The sequence below is a fragment of the Crocodylus porosus genome, unplaced genomic scaffold, assembly GCF_001723895.1.
Source record: "Crocodylus porosus isolate Cpor-Errol unplaced genomic scaffold, CroPor_comp1, whole genome shotgun sequence".
Lineage (NCBI taxonomy): Eukaryota > Metazoa > Chordata > Crocodylia > Crocodylidae > Crocodylus > Crocodylus porosus.
In genome coordinates, this window is record NW_017728935.1 from 5,546,629 (window position 1) to 5,566,869 (window position 20,241).

Below are 20,241 nucleotides of genomic sequence, written 5' to 3' on the forward strand. Positions count from 1 at the left end.
GACCCCAGTATTTTTTCCTGCCATGGCAGGGGGTCGGACTAGATGATCTGCTCAGGTCCCTTCCGACCCTAGAAACTATGAAACTATTGAAACATCTTCCCTAAAACAGTATGTATGTGAAGTTGCCAGATGCTGCTGTTACAGTTAGTGTTATAATTTATGTTGTGTACTTTGAAGTTAGATCTTGGAAATATTAGTTATTGTCATTGGGGGTGAGCTTCTTGTTAGATGTTAAAAACTGAGCAAATCTTCAGCTGGCTTTTCCTAGGTCACAGAATAATCGGTGAGATTTTTCAATGGAGTTGTGCACAAATGTAAATTATACCAGAATCAGACACAGGCAAATGTGTAACAGTCCAGGACAGCAGACGTTATTACAGTGTCTCACCACTGCCCTGGGAAACGAGGACTAGGCTGTTTGCATTTAGCAAACAACTATACTGGGGGAAAGACAAAAATAAACCAGTGTAATTTGCACCGTTAGGGTTTTCCTCCAAGTCTTTCTGAGTAACCCTACACTGGACTCCATGGAGTTATTCCAGTTTAATTTGATGTCATATGTCCACAGGTTTTTTACACTAGCATACTGCTGAATACACCGGCGTACATGTTTCATTGACCTAAACCCTTTATTATAAAGCGAGGCTTCCTAGTTCCTGACGTTCTAGGTTGGTGCAATGTTTACTGACTCCAGGCATGGGGTCATACAATGTAAAATTAAAAACAAAATCTCTTTACCTTGTGCTTTTCCATAAGTGCTACCATTTCAGCTATCTTGTGCTGACACCGAATATCAGACTCTTTCTGCATTGCCACTGCTTCATCAGCTAATAACCTCAGCTTTTCTACCTATTAATAACACAGTTTATCTTCTAAACTGCAAGCAATGAGAGTAGTATGCTAACAAAACCCCTTTTCTATATACATACTTCATAACAGAATATTCTGTGTGCCTTAGAAAGAAGCCGCTAGTTTCAGCACAGAAAGGAAATATGTTTGGTCTAATGGAAACCCAAGTACTAGACTGTCGGAACAAATAATAAATTATACGCAAAGAAAATGTGACAGAAGTGCTGCTTTTTACCAATGCAGTTACTGTGTTCATTTTAGTCTTTTATCATATAAGAAAAATATTTATTTAATTAAACAGTCTAAATAAATGATGAAACTGTTCCAATAATTATCAATGTACTGATGGAATGCAAATTCCTTTTTCTGTAATATTAAATATGCTGAATGGAAATTAAGAGATACATGGCTTCTTTGTGAAAATGTGAAACATACTTCAAAACACATTACTTTAAAATGTTTCTTTCCTTATTTTATTTCAGTCTGCTGCTTATAATTAAAACAAAACAGAACTTGAGCAATTAAGTCTTTTTATATGATTTTACATTTAAAATTATAGCTTCATGTGGAATAAAGCAGAACACTTTCCAAACTTAGATGCCTAAAATTAGATACAAAATCCAAGTGGAGGTTCCTAAAATGGTAATTTACTCTACAAAAGCTAATGATCTTTGAGCTTTGTTACCTGGATCTCATGCTTGGGTTCTCTGTAACCATCATCCAGCCAACACCTAGGCAGGCAGGGTCCAGATTCGAACACTGGGCCCAGATACAGAACCTGGGTCTCATTCTGAGACATCAAATCTGACAGGACTGTTAACTGGACAGGTTCACCCGGTCTGTAGGCTGAGAACTGCCCGGCCTACCTGAAGAGCCATGGGACTCTTCAGCCTGGAAAAGCACAGGCTCAGTGATGATCTGGTGGCCACCTACTGGTGGTGCTCACCAGGATCTGGGGGAACGTCTGTTCACCAGAGCACCCCAAGGGATGACAAGATCAACCGGTCACAAACTCCTCCACGACCGTTTCAGGCTGGACATGAGGAAGAATTTCTTTACTGTCCGAGCCCCCAAGGTCTGGAACAGACTGCTGCCAGAGGTGGTTCAAGCACCTACTCTGAATGCCTTCAAGAGACATTTGGATGTTTATCTTGCTGGGATCCTATGAACCCTGCTGACTTCCTGCCCCTGGGGCAGGGGGCTGGACTCTATGATCCTTCAGGGTTCCTTCCAGCCCGAATGTCTACGAATCTATGAATCAATGCTTTTCTCAAGACTCATTCTGAATATTGTCTTGGTTTCTTCCGAGTGCTAGATATATTGAGGCATGCAAAGAGGTGGGGTGGGGAAGGAAGGCATATATTAGATCAGTCCTGCAGGTCACAGATCAGCAGGAGCTGGTCTTCCGGCCTGATGTGGCATGCAGAGCCACATGATGCAGAGCTGTCTGGTCTGCAGGGCTCCCCCCAGGTCTGAGTTTGGTGGAAGGACAGGCAGTGACAACATTAATTCCTGCAGCTCCAGGAGCTTCCTCAATTAATAGTGCCACCACTCCCCTGCTGCCAAGAACTTACGGACCCATGGGGAGCCCAATGGACTGGATGACATGATTTTGAAGGACATATCTTGCTCATCCCTGTATTAGACTAAGATCTTTTGGGAGCAGAGAGGTGTTCGGAATCTGAGCTTGTATATGCCCCCAGTTCAAAAAACACCGGAACTTTTGGTTGTGAACTGTTAATAGATCTGATTGCAGGAATCTTCCTTGGCAGAAGTACTAAAACACTGCTCAGTAACTGCCTATACTGTAGCATACAGGTGGCGACATGTAGACCCATGTGATTGCTACATCGCCACAGCGTGCCAAGTGGTGATGTAGTACACCGCTACATCACCACAGGGTGATGTGTAGACACACCCACTGAGACTCAATTATAAAAAGCTTTACTCACAAATGGTTCTCATACACACAAGCAGGTCCATCAATATAAGTGGGACTACTCACATAATGGGGTTTAGGATCTGGCCCTATTGAACCTAATAAAATAAGTAAATTATCTAGTGAAAAAAAGGTATTCAAAAACATAGCAATATTTAGGAACACTTACTTCTTCGAGAAGTTTTTCTTCGGTGGCGTTTTTTGCTTCAAGTTCTTTTCGATAGCTGTCAACTGTTTCCTTACATTGACAATTTATATTTTCCAGCTCTAACTGTAACTTATTCACCTTTTAACAATACAAAAATGTTTATCTTGTTCATTAAAGGATAAATAAATAGGCAGACAATCTCCTTAAATGGTTTATCTTATGAAGTTTGCACACTTAACAGCACTAATGTTGAATGGCACCCTTGCTGAGAATCACCGGTTAAACTTTAAGGATGCAGGTGATCTTACTGATTTGAATGGAATTTAGAAAAAAAGCACTAAATCCTTAACATCTTTCCCTATTGCTTTTATCATCAAGTTTTAATATATACCTACCTTTGCTTCATATATTCTGGATTGCTTACTTTCTGCTGCTATTTTCTTTTTCAACATCTTATTCTGTTAAAATCAAAATGAAGACTAAGCTTTTATGCATTTTCACCTCTGCATGTTTTTATTAACCTACTGCTTTGTTGCCTTGTCAGCTAAGATTAGAACACATAAGGCAAACTGGGCCAAGGCAACAGACTCTTTAGCTTGCACTTTAAAGGGCTGGGGTTTTTTGTTTCATTTTTTTGCGGCGGGGGGGGCGTGTTGCATCTTGTGCAATGTCTTTGCAGAAAAATTAGGGAAAAGACTGATCCTACTTTTAAAAAAATGTTTACGCTTACAATCCAGGTCTCAAAAAGTGCCTTTGAGGCTAGAGGTGTCTTCCATGCAGCAGGAGCAGTCAAGAACCTTAAAAACAGTTCTTATTCTTTCTGCACCACGTGTAAACCTCTACATATGGTTAACATAGGCATCCTGCAGCACAAAAGACAGAACCACACTCTCATTTTTGTCCTGTGGAGCATATAAGACAAAACCAATATAGTCCCAGGCTACACTACAAAGGCATCTTCGGAGGGCCAAAACGGATACGGTGGTAGACAGGCCCTGTGGAAATGGACGAAGAATTAACCAAGTTTTAGGATGTTTTCCCATAAGGAGGTAAATCCTTACGTGACAAAGAGAAGGGCATCCTTGTGATTTTCTGAAAAACATCATTCCCAGGGCTTCTAACCCACAAACAGACATTCTGGATTCAGATTTTTAATTCTTTTACTGATTGATAACTGACATCACTCTAATGTTTATTTAAAACAGATGTGTCAAACTCACCTGCTTCTCATGTGCTGGATCCAGAGTTGGTGGTGGCAGCAGGATGACCAGCAGCATGGGGGTTAATGTAGCTGTTACTTGCCCCTCTCTGCTGCTGACATGTATGCCTAGCGAAACCCCATAATTGGGAATTTGGTGGTAGGTACTCTCCCTGCTCACCCTGCCCCTCATAAAAGTACAGAAGGTGAGTATATATACTGAAGGTTGGCTTATAGTGCTCCCTGAGTAGTTATCAGTGGCTTGGTATCTAGCTGGGAAGAGGTACAGAGTAGGGTTCCACAGGGATCTGTCTTGCGTCCAGTATCGCTTAATATTTTTATTAACGCTTTGGAGGATGAGACGGAGTGCAGACTTAGTAAATGTGCTGATGTCACCAAGTTGGACGGAGCTGCAAACACTCTGGAGGATTGGGTTAGGATTCAGAATGACTCTGATAAACTAGAGAAATAGTCCTCTCTATCTGGCACTGCTAAGGCCTCATTTTAACTACTGTATCCAGTTTAGGGGCCTTCGCTTCAAGAAAGATGCAGACAGAGGAAGCGTCTGGCAGAGAGTGACCAAAATAACTGGAGGCCTGGGACACATGACTTATGAGGAAAGGCTGAAATAACTTGTGGGTTTTTTTAGTTTGGAGAAGACTGAGGGTGAGTGGGGGATTTGGTATCAGTCTTCAAAACACAGAAGGGTAGTCATAAAGAGGATGGAGATAAAACTATTTTCTGTGGCCATAGGGTACAGGTCTAGGATCAACAATCTTGACGGCAGCAGGGAAAATTTCGGTTGGATATTAGAAAGAACTTTCTATAAGGGTGGCTAAGCACTGGAACAAGCTACCTAGAGAGGTTGTGGAATCTCGATCCTTGGAAGTTTTCAAGAGCAGGTTAGACAGACACTTGACTAGAATATTTTGGCACTGAGCAGTGGGGGTGGTACTAGATGACTTCCCGAGGTCCCTTCCAGCCCCGCTTTTCTAAGAAAATTACAGAAAAAAAATCTCAAACCTACCTTTAAAGACTTCACACCAGTTTACAATTCTACTAGAAACAAAACAACAACATTGACACAAGCCCTGAATTCTATGTTTCTGCCACTTCTAACAATTGTACATACCTCTTGCTGAAACTCTTCACCGCACTTAGTTTTATTTTCAAGCTGTTTCTTTAAGTTATTAAACTAAAAGATAGGATTTGAACAAAAATAGTTACAATATTTTTAATTCTGTTTGAACGTTGTTAATTTATCTGCTATCCTGGGTACAGTTGCATGTATTTTATAGGGCTCAATTTAGCAAAATACTTAAGCGTATTGTTAAATTTAAATATATGAATACACTCATTATATTTCAGTCTAAATATGAATGCTCCCAATTCAGAAAAGAACATTTAAGCATATATGCAAATCCTAGTCAAGAAAATGCTTAAGCTTATGTTCACTTAAACCATGCATCAAATTCCACTGAAACAAATAGTATTTAAACATGTGTTTATGAGCTTTGCTGAAACGGTTTTAAGCAATAAAGCCTATCGTGATTTTCTTAGTCTATTGCCAGAAAGTGTAAAAGTAGCAGGGCAGTGCCACTGGGAAAGAGTTAATATCGCCTCTTTTCTGTTTGCAAACTGGATGCGAGATATCGCAGTTATAGCTTTAAGAAGGAACAGAAGTTCTCCATAGTCCGTAACAAAATATTTTATTGTCATACCTTATTTTCCAGCATCTTCAATTGTTTTTCCTTTCTCGAAATTTCACTTTCAATATTTCTAGTCTGAAAATATATCGATTTTTAAATCTGGCTAAAATATGAACATAAACCTTGACTGACTGATGTTATAGGTTTCTCCCCATACACCCCTTTTTTCTATGTTTGAATCCTTGGTCTGTCACGCAGGGTGCATATCCATGTGCAAATAATGTAAAAGCAATAAACTCCAGGGCAGTCTGAGCCGGAGTCAACTACGCCCGGGTACAGCATCTACATGTGCAAATTGAGATAGCAATTTGGGCTGGAAAGAAGTAATTTATGCCAGGGCCAGGGACATGAGGGGGGGTCAGCCCCAGGCTCCAGGCGATGGCGGTGTCGTGCGGCAGAGGGGTTGGCTGTGGCACAGGGGTACTGAAAGTGGAGAGCTGTGTAGCAAGGCAGCAGGCAGGAATCTGGCCCCCTGCTGGCTGGGCAGACTGGGTGCAATTTATACCCATCGTCAGCATCTACATGTGCATTTAATTGCAGTGAATGACCCTGCCCGATTCGGTGGCCGAATCTCCGAATCAGAACCTAATCAGGAGACCCTTTAATCTCCCTGAATTGAATCAGAAAGATTCAGTGATTCAGACACAGACGGAGCTTTAAATGTTTTTTTCTACATACCTTAAGGTAACAGGCAGCCCATGAATGCTGAGATGGTGGGGCAGATAGAATGTCCCACAGGAGCATGGGGGGGCCCCCCAGCACAGTTGGCAGCAGACCCGGAAGTGGACCGGAAGCACTTCTGGTCCACTTCCAGGTCCGCTGGGGAGCATGCAGAAGAACTCCCCCGCATCTGTCCCCCCCTCCCCCCCAGCTTGCTGAGTGGTGCTTCCTGGGTCTGGGGGAACACTGGGGGTCCCCCCACAGCCGATCACCAAGTCAGGGAGGTGTGGGGATGGGGGCTCCCTGTGCTCTTCCCGATGGACCCGGAAGTTGACCAGAAGTACTTCCGATCCACTTCCAGATTCACCGCCAATCACATGGTGGGGCCCCCACACTCCTGCGAGACACTCCATCTGCCCTAGCATAGCAGCATTCATGAGCCATGCCTGGTACCTCAAGGTATGCAGAAAAAACATTTAAAGCTGTGTCTATGGCCGAATCGCTGTTTCTCTCAATCAGCATCGAATCTTAAGATTCAGATTCGGCTGAATCGAATCGGGGACAGTGATCTGAATCAATTAATCAAATCGCTGTCTCCAATTTGGGCCAAATCTGAATCGAATACAGCCCGTTTCATACACCCCTACTGATTTTTACAACGCTATCATTCAAGGAGAGAGAAACAGCTTCTTAAGTGACTAGGTGCCAAATCATTTACACTTTAACAGTAATACCAATTCTTTCTTATAGTATCTATACACCTTCTAACTTTCCATTTTCCAGTCTCCTGCATTTTCCTGTTTCCTATGGATATTTTTTGGCTCTGACATTTACAATTAACAGCTCTCTCATGATAAGGTGTAGTATTACTTATTCCATACATTTTCTTCATTTTCATCCAGTTTATGTTTAATCTCTTCACTTTTCTTTTTCATTTTCTCCTTCATAGACTCCAGTTCCTTTCTAAATACCAAATCAATAAGTAAAACATTGCTAAATATTTCATTTATAAGTGTACATTTCTTTCATTATTGCCAAAAATATTACATTAGTTTATAGCTAATAGAGTTTCTTTCTTGCCCCCTCCTTTTTCCTTCTGTACCCCTTGTATTTTATCACAGCTTTCTATTAGCTCTTCTTCTTGCAGCCTTCATAGCATCTGATGAACTAAGTGAGGTGCTTACGAATCTGCTTACGAATCCTTAGTGTCTGATTTAGTCAGGATAGATTTGTACTTTATAGACTGCCTTCTGCCTGCCTTCAGACTAACACGGCTAACTTCTTTGAAAAGTCTTTGAAAAAATCGTCAAGGAGGCCATCAACCACAAGCTCATAACTGGTGCGATAATAAGCAGCAACCAGCACAGCTTTGTCATGCCTAACAAACCTGGTATCCTTCTATGACCGGGTAAACTCACCAGCTGGACATGGGACGTGCGGCTGACATCATCTAACTAGACTTCAGCAAGTCCTCTGATACCGTTTCCCATAAGCTGCTATCAATGAAGTTGGAAGGTACTGGCCTAGACCAGTCTACAGTGAGGTGGGTTGGCAACTGGCTCAGAGGCCAATCCCAGGGAGTTGTACTCAGTGGGATGGCTTCATCCTGCAGGGCCCTCTCCAGTGGTGTCCCCCAGGGATCAGTGCTTGGGCTTGTGCTCTTTAACATCTTTATCAATGGCTTGGATGAGGGAGTGGAAAACGCAATAATCAAGTTTGTGGATGACACCAATCTGTCGGGAAATGTGGGCACATCTGAGGACAGGATAAGGATCCAGGATGACCTTGACAGACTGGTCCTATGGGCAGAACGCAATCAGATGAGGTTCAATACGGACAAGTGCTGGGTCCTTCATCTGGGTAGGAGGAACCTTCACCATAAGTAAACAGTGAGTGGTGGTCCACTGGCTGACACCACATCTGAAAGGGACCTGGGGGCAACAATCAACCAGAGGATGAACATGAGCCAATAGTGTGATAAAGTCACCAGCAGAACCCTGGTGCACATCGGCCAATGGGTAGCCAATAGATCCCAAGAGGTGCTCCTCCCCCTCTATTGGGCATTGGTGAGACCACAGTTGGAGTACTGTCCAGTTAAAGGCACCACACTTCAAGAAGGATGTGGATAAGCTCAAAAGGGTACAGAGAAGGGCCACCCTTACGATCAGCGGCCTGGAGGATAAGCCCCATGAGGAGGGACTCCGGGAACTGAGTTTGTTCAGTCTGAGTAACAGAAGACTGAGAGGCGACTTGATAGCCGCTTACAATTATGTCGGGGGGAGCACCAAGATCTAGGGGAGCTACTATTCAGAAAGGTACCCCATGAGAGGACAAGGACCAATGGGCACAAGCTAGTTGAGAAAAAAGTTAGGCTAGACATAAGGAAAAACTTGTTTTCCATAAGGGTACCTAGAATCTGAAACACATTCCCAGGAGAGGTGGTGCAGTCACCATCCCTGGAGGTGTTCAAGACGAGGCTGGACAAGCACCTAGTTGAGCTCATTATAGCCCAATTACCTCCTGCCCATGGCAGGGGACCGGACTTGAAGATCTTACAGGTCCCTTCTGGTCCTTCTAGTCTATGATACCTCTCTCCTCTACAGCTAACATCATGAGTCTTGCAGCACTATAGCCCAGAATTTCACTTTTGATCTGTACCTATTTTACTACAGATTTACAAAAGGGTTCCTTTCCTTCCAGGAAGATAAATTTCAATCTATCTACAGTATTCTAACGCATCTATCTCCTAGTCTAATGTAAGGGTGTCAAAGATACAGCCTACAGAGCTGTTTCATCCAGTCCACGGTGCTCCCGAAGGGGATGGGAATTTGGGAAGGGGGCAAGCGGGGTGGAACCTTCTTCCGAAATCCAAAGTATGACCACTAGGGACACATGTCAGTAAGGGGTGGGGGAGAGAACGAGCTATGGCTGTGTTAGCCCCTATGCTCCTGCCAGAGGTAGATTCACATCCAGCCCAAGAGGAACCCCATGAAATAAATGTTAACAACATCAAAAGCAATGCAAAAGCAGCTTAAGCACCAATAAAGACTATTACATAAATATGCAACCTGAAAATAATCCAAAGTTACAGAAAGCAATAAATATATTATTAAGAAAACAACTAATATCTAACTGTAAACTACAAAAAAAGTTTTCTGAGAGTATGTTACTTATACAGAAGATACTTGTTAGTGCTTGCCTTAGCATACTGTTTGTTTCTTCCAGGTTTTTTATCGTTTCTTCACTCTGGTGTTCCTTCTTTTTGTTATCCTAAACAAAGACATATATGTTGTTATTATCTGAATAAAATATACTGACAGAATGGGGTTTAAGTAGTACATTCACCTGCCTTTAGTTAACGATGCCTTTTATATCTTAAAGTAAAAAACCTGGTTTCAAAATTTACAGACACAGTAAAAGCTGTCAACATCGTATTTTAATGTCGTCGGGTTTCCCATGTTTCACTTTGAATAAATCATCGTCCAAAACCACGTATAAGATTAGAGCTTGCCTTATGGTCTTCTTGAAGCTTCTTCAGCTCTGTAATTACACCCCTCTTCTCTTGTGCTATTTGTTCTTTTTCTAAAAAACTTTTATTGCAGTCCATGTTTAGTTGTTTATTCTTTAGCCTATTAAAATATTTGGGAAATCAGAGAAATAAGGACTTTTGAATTTCAACATTCCATTTAAAACTAATTTATAACAAAGCTCTTTGAATTTCCACATCAAGCGAGACCACATCTACACTAGTAACTGGTTTTTATGCAAAATCTGTTAAGGATGGGATTTCTGGTGATCATTTCTGTACCGTCAAAAAGCCCTGGTGAGAGCCATTTATACCAGTGTAAGAGTGCTTTTAGCAACAAAAATTGTTTCAGTTGAGAAAGTGACATAAGGTCTCTAGGCAAATGCATTCTTCTGAGAAGTTGTAGGAGGGCTTGCTAATATAGCTATTCCAGTAAAGAGCTACCAGTATTCCTAAAACTGAAAGCCTTTTCCGGCATAAACTGGCCTTAGGCAAGGAAATGCAAAAGAAATATCTCTCTCACATCATTATTTTATTTTTCTTCTCTGTTGTGTCTGATTTAAGACTAAAATATGTTTTGACTCATTATATTATATATTGAAATGGACCTGCCTCATCCATTAAGATCACAGGCTAACTGGCTACTGATCTACCACTCGACACTTATTTCTTGGTTCTGCAAACATCTGCACTCTGATTTGATGCTCATTTTACAGTTATTTCTCAGTGGCTATCAAGGTCAAAGCTCCATCCTCAGTGCAGGCAGCTCATTGGGCTAATGCGGTTAAGACATGCCGCTTTCTGTAGCCAAGGGTTTTCAATCTCATTAGACTAGAGGCAGCCTTCATCAGACTCAAAACATCCCTCAGAAAGTGCCAGACCTTAGTTTTACTTTGCTTTTTTTTTTACTACAGGAAAAGAAAAGAATAGAACGATACTTCTGTTGCAAAGAACTCAGAAAAATCACAATAGGAATTAATAGTGTCAAAGATATTCTAACCTATTTGAAATCACCTACAGGTGTAGGTGTTTGCATGCCTAACAGTGTTAATATTGCATGGCAACCTTAAAAGACGAATTGCCGATCTGGGACATCCATGATAATACAAACAATAACAACTTAGTTAAATTAAATGCAAGTTAAATTAAAAATCCCCACTCCTCATAAGTGGAAACTTTAAATAAATCTAATTTAATTAAAATGATTAACTTATTATTAATGAATATGGTTTCAATCTCTTCATAGAGATTAGGCAAACAGAGCAACAATGATATGGAGAAAAGAGAAGAACGAGTGTTTACTCAGCTTTTTCCATAATTGAATGGAAAATTTGAGACCCAGGGTTGCATTGTCAGCAATAATACCATCTTGATTTCCTTTACACAGAATGCAAAACTGTTATTTATTACAGTATATTTTGCAGAAATCGCACTAGTGCTGTTTTCTGTGGTCTGTCTTGGAGACAAACTCCCTTCAGCTGTAATATTTTCCCTTTGCGTTAGAGCTGCCAGAGCAACAGCTTAAAATGTGAGATAAACACCGACTGCTCCAGGGTACAATTTAGTTTACTTAGCAAAATAAATGTTCAGTAAACCCACAACGTGTTTAGCTTGACGGTATCTTAATATATATATTTATTAGAAAATATATCATGCGCGATTTTAAATGTATATTAGAATAAGAAACAACTTTTATGTATAATACCCCAAAATCAGAGTGTAAAGCCAATACTGTATTTCAAAATACATACATCTCTTTCTCAAGCTCTGCATTCAATGCGGCAATCTCTTTTAAATATTTTTGGTCATTTTCAACAGCACCAATTAACTGTGCTTCTAAATCAAGTATTTTTTTCTGCAGAAAAAGATAACGTGAGTAGACATACATTTATAGCCTACCAGAATGGAGCAGACAAACAAAACCTTATAACAAAATAACACTGTTGACGTGCTATAAATTAGCTAAATTATATCTACATAGCACTGCTGTAAAATGTTAACCTTTTATATAGATAAGCTGGACCTCTACCCTGCACCCAGATTAATTAACAAGGCTGTAAGATTTTTGCAAATCTGCTTTTTAGAACAACTCCAAGCTTTCTACAATAAATCTTCTTGACTCTCAATGCACAGTCAAAGGAAGGGAACAGGAAAGGAGCCCCTACTGTACCCAAGGAATGAAGAGAAACAATGTACTTTCTTCCGGGTGCCTTGTCCCTGTGGAGAAGAGACCAGTAAACAACAACCAAAAAAAGTTACTACCTCCGCAAGATATACCAGTGACTCTGGATTTGTTGGTTTGGAAGTGAAAAGTGGGGTACTTGTACACACCACAGAGTTTAATCCTCATTAACTTAACGATCATTAACGTTTTAAAACTTGTTTATTTTGGCGCATCGTGTTTGTGTTTGCCCGCACCGGGCTTTCAAACAAATTAAGCCCCGTGTGCAATTCCCCATAAATTCCAGCAGGGAGAGCCAAATACCAATCTACCCCCAGTGCTGTCTTTCCTAAAGAACTACAGCAGGAGCGCACGTAAGTAATACCCCTATAGTCCCTATTACTAACCCCTTTATACTGTAAGTATTAAGCCCATGCCTCCAGAGTCCCTGCCTCCTACTTCTTGATGCTTGTGACTCCGTCTCTAGGTTCAGATGGTGGTGCGTTGCAGTTAAGATTAATAGATTTCCAGGGGCTTAAGTAGGGTCAAAATGAATTGCGCTTGGGTACCTAATTCCATGTAGATGTCCAGTCAGTAAAACAGACTCTGGCTCTCGGTGCTCAGGTCCTGAATACCACAGGTAAGGGCTGTGAAGCAACAGGTACCAAAGGCAAAAATACCAGATTCCAAGAACTGAGAAACTCAGAGCTAGGGTCAGGACCAGAAGGAGAACGGTCTGCCACTTGCTTTCTTGGAGCGTGGCCCCTGGCAGGGGTGTTTGAGTCCTATGGAACTTATAGTGAGCCAGCTGATTCGTGTGTCTCAACTTGCTAACCACTGGACATGGTGCCTTGTGCACTGGTTCAGTCTCTGGAGAAATGCTGCTTTTTGACAGCACCAGAGGACATTCCAAATGACAGCAAATTTCAGTGGACACACCTTAATTCTTAGAACTGCCCCACTTCTAAGCATTTAATACATTTAAATTTAATACTTCATTACTGGTAGATTTTTTTATATGTAACTATACCTCACTGTATCTATAACAGCACGATAGCTCTTATAACATGGAATAACAAACGCACTCTAAATATTTCCCACATCAGATAGCTGTTGTTAAAATATAAACAAGCTTTGTATTAACTTATCTACATAATTTTTAAGGGTACTACAGGCACATTCTTTGCATAATACTTCCTGCCAGTGACCAATGACGACATTCATGCATTCAAGTACATCTTGTCAATAATATTAAAAAACTCCCCCTTTCTACAAACCTCTCTGACTTTAAGAGTATCCTTCATCTCTTTGTTTTCCTCTTGTAATTTTTCAGAAGTGGTCTCCAGATGCTTCTTTTCAGCTAAAAGTCCTTCAACCTGTTTCTATTTAAAAGCAGCAAAGCAACCCCAACGTTAGAATATTAAGTCTCAAACAGGTAGGAAATAAGTACAATTGTCACATATTTTTACCAGTTTGTAAAATTTTCATTTATACCAAACTGTCAGGAATATCATCCTGAAATAAATATAATATATTGCAACCAAGTCAGCCGCTGTAAAAGAACAGGAAAAGAGAGCGTTATGGGTCCGTGTTGCCACAGAGTTTAGGAATTATGGGGCTCAGTTCAAAGCCCCAGTAGGTACTGTCTTCTTGATGGCATTTCAAGTTTTGTAGTGTTGAAGGTATGTATCAATATAATTAGGAATATAGGTAGTAGAAACTTACAAAGAAAAAGATCCCTAAGGGAAAATGTTGCACAGAAACAATCCAGAACTTATGCCACAGCTAACTTACGGGCATTACAAATAAGGTTGCCTTTATGGTATGATGAACAAGAAAATTCACTTAGTCTAACCTTAAATTCCGTGTGGTCAGAGTCCCCAGTTTCCTTCTCTTGTATTAATTTTATTTTTTCTGATTGCTCATATGTTAGCTGCTGCTTCAGATCTTTTTGAATTTTGACTGATCTTTCCTAGGTAATAAAGGAAAATATGTTAAAAGGTATACTGAAATAAAATGAACAGACACGAAGAAAAGATGTTTCAAAGTAATGTTTCTTTTTCCCACTCTTGTGTATCTCCTGTATTTTACAATTGTAAAAGCCGACATGCAGCTCATGCTCGAGCCATCCTTACTCCCACTGTGAGAAGGTAGGTCAGGAAGGATACCATAAAGTCCTTTCCAGAACTTACTATGCTATCTATTGAAAGTGAGTGGCACTCTGTAACAAGGCCCTACCCTGCACCTCTGCACACCCTCCCCAGACGTAGGAGAACTCACCAGAGGCTGGGGAACCAGGTCCTGGGACATAGTGAGTACCTCAACAAGGGAGCTGACACACGTGTGTGGAGTCAGAGAGGGTTAGCCACCTGAGCCCAGAGTGGGAAGGATAAAAGACACTAAAAGCAGCCTTAAGAGGCTGCATCTGGCCAGGGAGCAGGCTGCCTGGAGCTACCAGGAGTTAAGCAGCCAAGGGGAAAGCCCAGAGTAGGGCTCCTCTCCGTTAGTTTGTTTGCTTGCTTGATCATTTGCTTTGTTGCACAAGTCTGCAGGCTCTGCAAAGCCTCTGAAACATAAGAGGCAACCAAGAGGTGAAGCCTGGAAGAACCACTGGAAGAGAGCTAAGTGCTAACTTATTTGTTTAACTCCCTTTGTTTGTTCTGCATTCAAGCCTGGGTGGCCTCTGAGTGTTATCTACTAGCCTGGCTGCGGCAAAGGCCAGGGCCCTGAACAGTGGGTCCTTGGCCAAAGCCAGCAGCAAAAGTAAAACTGGTCAGCTCAATTAGCGTGACCAAACTTACCCTCCTGCAATCTGCCCAGATTCTGCCCATAGCAGCCTACACACTCCAATAAAAAGATGGGCATCAGCACGAGAAGGTAGAAATAGAAAATTCAAATGAAAGCGTAAGCACAGATTCCTGCAGTAACTTGTTTGCCTGCAACATTCACTTAAGAATGGGACTGGCAGAGTAGCAATACTCTTACGTTTGTGCCTCTTCAAGAAAACAAATGTAATGCCACTAGAATACTTCCAAAAGGAAATTCAAAAGTTCCTGCAAACACCTATAAAAAAAAATATAATCAATTCCACACAAATGTCTGTGAGGATGTGAAACCTGTACAAGACGGGCTTCATCAAAACGCTCACTTTGCCACATAAAATAGTCTCGCGATTCTATAGCACTTTCTGTAGGAAGTTAGAAGTTTGACCATTTATGTTGAAAATCAAAATTGAGACGGCCCTTGCTCTTACTTTTTTAAAAGACAGGGAAACTGGGGGGGGGTCTCACAGTGGCATCAACTTTTTTAATAGCTTAACTTGATTTACTGCTTGCCCTCAAATGTCATGTCACTGAATTTGCACAAGGGTTGGAATGGGGGAAAAAAACTATTTTTCAAAAAGCAACTGATTGAGGAAAGGCAGTATTTGGCAGGGACATAACCTGTCAGCCAAGCTCCAGGGATAGCCGGGATGAATGGAGGCAGCGGTGACTTCTGGCTGCCGACAGTGCTGCCAGTGCAACTGTGTGGCTACAGCAGAAACTTCTGTTTTTTTTCACACCCCTCCCCAAATCAGTACCTCAGGCTGATGACCTAGTCAGTCCATTTTGGTCGTGCCGCTGGGCTGGCATAGGGGTATACTGAGAGTGGGCTGTCATTGGATAGATTCATAGATTGTTAGGGGCTGCAAGTAACCTTGTAGATTCGCGGGTCCAGCCCCTGATCATTGGCTCCAGCCCACAGCAAGGATAGCATTTGAAAAGGTGAAATAAGTAAGATGTCAATGCTCGTCTTACTGGCATATGGAGGGAATAAGAAACATGGTACAAGGTGTAGGCTATGCTGGAGTTGTACAAAGTATGAGCAAAGAGAAATCAGTAGGAGGATTCAGGCCCCTCAAAGAAGAGAGGAAATAATCTAAATGATAGGTGAGAAAGTTAAAGTTAGTGGCAGCTTTTGGACAGATACGAAAGAGCTAGAATGTATTTGCAGGTAGCCTTTAAAAGACAAGAAAAGTTACAAAAGATTAATAGGTATTAAACTAGTAACACAGATGATAAGTGACGCTTACCAAGGCTTCTGTCAGGTCTTCAAGTTGTGCTTCTTTGTCACATTTCAGTTTGGCTATTTCATCTACAGCACACGCAATGTAAACGCATTGCATTAATAAGATACACTTTTATCTACAATATTTATCGACAACTTTACCTTCACATTGTCGTCTTATGCTGTTTCAGGTCTAATTCAGTAAGGTGCTTAATTCTGAACAAATCGGTAGCCCTGCTAATTTTGTTAAAACTACTTGTGTTCAAATTTAAACATGTGCCCTTTTATTTTTACTTTTAAATGTCCTATATGAAAATGGATTAATGTTTTACAGCTGAGGATTCTTTTCTCTTATTTGGAGTAGAAAACAATCGCTGGACTAAATCCAGAATCATCTGTGCTACAGGTAAAATGACTTACGTGCTTAGTTAGACAAACACTACATAAAACTTCTATTATAAAAGTTATATTTATCATACATTTGATAAAATGTTATCCATTTGAATAAAAACTAGCCACTCATTTCAGTGATGTTCATAACCCCAATTACTTTTAACACAAACATATCTACGGTAAACTATGCTCTGCAAAAAAGCTACTGCCTCAGAACTCTTATGCAAACATTCATCTGTACAAATCTGGAGTATACATATTCTCATGGCTTTCCTAACATAGTCCATTTCCTTTCCTCTATTCCATAAAACACTCAACTATTCAAATAAGCTGCAGGATTTACAGAACAATCCCATTCAACAAATAATGAATGCAAGCGCTCGATAAATGATTCATAAATAACCTTTATCTGGAAATATGGTTAGAATAAAACATGGAGCGATTCTGAATACATGTACCTGACGGTACGAAATAGTTAAAATCTTAAGGCCACCATTCTGAGTCCAGCTGAACTTTTTTGGCAAAGGACTTGGAAAATAGGAGATATGGTAGGTCTAAGCTCATCTTTCTACCCTGCCAATTTTAGAACTGGCTTTATGCAGGAATCAATATGAAGCTGCTACAGGATTCCCGCCCCCTCCCCACACACACTTACCACATACAAACTACATCATGAACTCATATGTGAGATGGTAGAGTGGATATCTTATGATAATCTCAGAGGGACAATGTTCATTTTACCTGCAACTAGCTCGTGCAAAACAATTATCTTCCTGTTTCTGCAAATCTTACCCAGTTCAGAAGATTTCTTATAGAGGTCTGAAGCAAGTATTTCTGACTCATCTTCAAGTTTTGTCAATCTGTTAAAAAGCAAACTTCAGCTTTCTGTCTCCTCAGTCACTCAGTCCTTTGACTGCTCATGACTACTTGCAACCGTTGAAAAGATGTGTCAAGGCAACCCACCCCAAAAAGTAATTTCCTAGCAAACTGTTACAAGATTTGAATAAATTACACAATTCACAGCTTGTAAAATCCTTGCCACTTATAGCTCTAATTCTAGTTTTACTGAAATTTATTTTGGTTACCAAAACGACTTTCTTCAGAAAAAATACTTGTTTTAAAGACTACAAAGGAAACATTACGCTGTATTATTAAGTAATAATATTGTTAAATAAAACTGTGTCCATGTTGCTAAATATACCTGCATTGGTATTATTGTACTTATATTCTAGCACAGCGTACAGCTCTTACTGGCGATCAGGGCCCAACTGTTGTATGCCCTATCCTAAAAAGCAAACACTTGAAACAGACCAGATCAAAGATGGTTGAAATCAAGAAAACTCATCCTTATTTTACGTATGTAGAAATGAAGTAGAGAGAATAAATGGTTCACTCAAGCCCACACAGTAAGCTTTGTGAACATCACTGGGAATCAAACTCAGTATACTGCCTTAACAACAGGATTAATCATGTCCTTTGATTTTTTTAAAAAAAAGAACTGTTTTTCACCTATTTTGTTCTCTTTCCAGCAACTCTTTCAAGTTAGCAATAGCAATTTCAAATTCATCAACCACTGATGTATGCAGAGCCTTAGTTTCTGTAAGTTCTTCCATTTGTGCTTCTTTTTCTCCAGTGATTTGAGTTATTGTTTCCATTGCAGTCTGTAAATCAGTTTCTAAATTCTTCTGAGTAGTCTAAACAAAGTGTAAAAAAGTATTCTAAATTAAAAGTTTTGATAATTATTTATTATTCATTTAATCTATTTACATCTTTTAATTTGTTGGAAAAATTATAGAGTAAGTCATACCTCTGCTTTTTGCAAATAAACTTTAGCTTCTTCCAGTTCTCTCATCAAATTGTCTTGTCTGGTCTGTGATTCTTCTAACATTTCTTTTTGATGTTCTAAGTCATAATAGTTACAAATAAGATATACTCTTAATATTTACAAAATATGTACCAGACAGGTAGTTTTATAGCTGTACCATATGTAGAAATACTCTCTTCAAATATTTCCCTTGAACTATTGAGATAAATAGATTATTTAGAAGGAAGACATGAGCCAAGATTGTGACATCACTAGGAAAAGATTAAATGAGGGACATTTAATATTTATATTACTTATACAATTTAATTAAAGCATCCGTATCAGTTATATCATGTGATGTGTGTGATTTTGATAACTGCCCACAATTTTTTTCGTATCCATTCAGTCAGTAGGGCTTGAAATGTTTTAAATCCTAATTCTAAGAAAACTTATATGTATGTGTGTGTATATGTTTGGGTAACATAAGCCCTGTTAAAATCACTGAAAATGAAGCACACGTCTTAATGATGCATCATTAATATCTCAGGAGAATTAAGTCTTTTTTGGCTCTTTGCAAGTTTCAGATTCTTCCACTATCATGTCTTAAGCATGAAATGGTAGGTTACTACAAAAAGTAGTCCCAGTTCCAATTCCATTCCTCTGCCTTTTGCCCACCTGAAAGGATTTTATTACTTGCAAGTTGTAATGTTGAATTATTCAGAGACAAAAAATATGTCTGGTAGAAATGAGAATGACAGAGCCATTCACTTCAAAGCTAGTGAATCGTTGTAGTAGTTAGTAATTAATGATCTGAAACAGATTCAAACAAGTGACCGAAGGCTTCTGCCCATAAAAACTGCATCATTTTTATTATACTGGTCCAGCTAAAGCAAGACAATCCTAATAATATGGGTTTTACAGTGGTATGAAGGTAAAATTTCTGATACATTATATCAGAAAAAGTCAAGTTTATACATATGTAACTGAGTCCAGATAAAAGTTTATAATCCTTTCCTGTTTTTTTTAACCCACACCCCTAAGTGAAAACACTCTCAGATTTCTTACTTGATGTTTCTTCTAATCCAGTAATTTTATCGTTTGATTCCAGCAACTGAATGTTCATGTCTCTGATAATATTATCTTTTTCACCACTTTGAACAGTCAGAACTGTCACCTAAAGAAATGAAGAACTATTTCAGTACGTAGATAACAAGGTCTAGAAGAGACTACCAACTCTGCCCTATTTTAAATGTGTACATTATGCTCTGCATTAGCATTTGCATGTACAGATATAGAAAAACGGTTTTCATTCAAGTAAAAATAATGGAGCTTTAGAAAACGATCCACAAATGATGTTGCAGTTGGGAGTCAGCAGCTGTGTAATTCAAACGCAGAGTGCAAGTTCCAGCCAGATATAGGTAAAGAAACAAAGAGGGAAAATAAGAATCCAGTCAACTACCATGCAATTTGTTTTATTTCCTTCACTTACCCTCCCTACTGCTTATTACACTTGTAACCAGCTTTCAGCCTCACATACACATCTTATACCAATCAGCAGGTCCAATCCTGACCTTTCTAACATTCAGAAAGAGATGTTTCTTCCCAATTACATGGCATCAGGGCCTTGCAAAGCTTCGTGTAGCGATTCAATTCGGAGGAGATTCGGCCCAATTCGGTGGCTGAATCTCCAAATCCAAATTGTATCGGGAGACAAATACAAAGGTCCAAATTGATTCAAAGCCCTCCAAAATCTTTGGAAAAGATTCAGAGATCTTTGATGATTCGGGCAGTCCCTGCCTGCTGCAGC

At 40.0% G+C, this 20,241-nt stretch overlaps 1 protein-coding gene across 1 annotated transcript in view; it reads right to left on the reverse strand.

The window, feature by feature from the left end:
* Nucleotides 1–20,241, reverse strand: part of SYCP1 (synaptonemal complex protein 1) — a 35,443-nt gene that overhangs the window by 5,095 nt on the left and 10,107 nt on the right. The window contains exons 10-25 of the mRNA XM_019546497.1: nt 19,500–19,608; nt 18,438–18,532; nt 18,140–18,324; nt 17,423–17,490; nt 16,263–16,324; nt 14,046–14,162; nt 13,468–13,572; nt 11,781–11,884; nt 10,015–10,132; nt 9,703–9,773; nt 7,385–7,466; nt 5,856–5,918; nt 5,267–5,329; nt 3,332–3,394; nt 2,958–3,074; nt 739–849 (exon numbers count right to left, since the gene is read on the reverse strand). Coding sequence (XP_019402042.1) covers nt 739–849; nt 2,958–3,074; nt 3,332–3,394; nt 5,267–5,329; nt 5,856–5,918; nt 7,385–7,466; nt 9,703–9,773; nt 10,015–10,132; nt 11,781–11,884; nt 13,468–13,572; nt 14,046–14,162; nt 16,263–16,324; nt 17,423–17,490; nt 18,140–18,324; nt 18,438–18,532; nt 19,500–19,608 — 1,533 coding nt within the window. The remainder of the gene's footprint in view (nt 1–738; nt 850–2,957; nt 3,075–3,331; nt 3,395–5,266; nt 5,330–5,855; nt 5,919–7,384; nt 7,467–9,702; nt 9,774–10,014; nt 10,133–11,780; nt 11,885–13,467; nt 13,573–14,045; nt 14,163–16,262; nt 16,325–17,422; nt 17,491–18,139; nt 18,325–18,437; nt 18,533–19,499; nt 19,609–20,241) is intronic.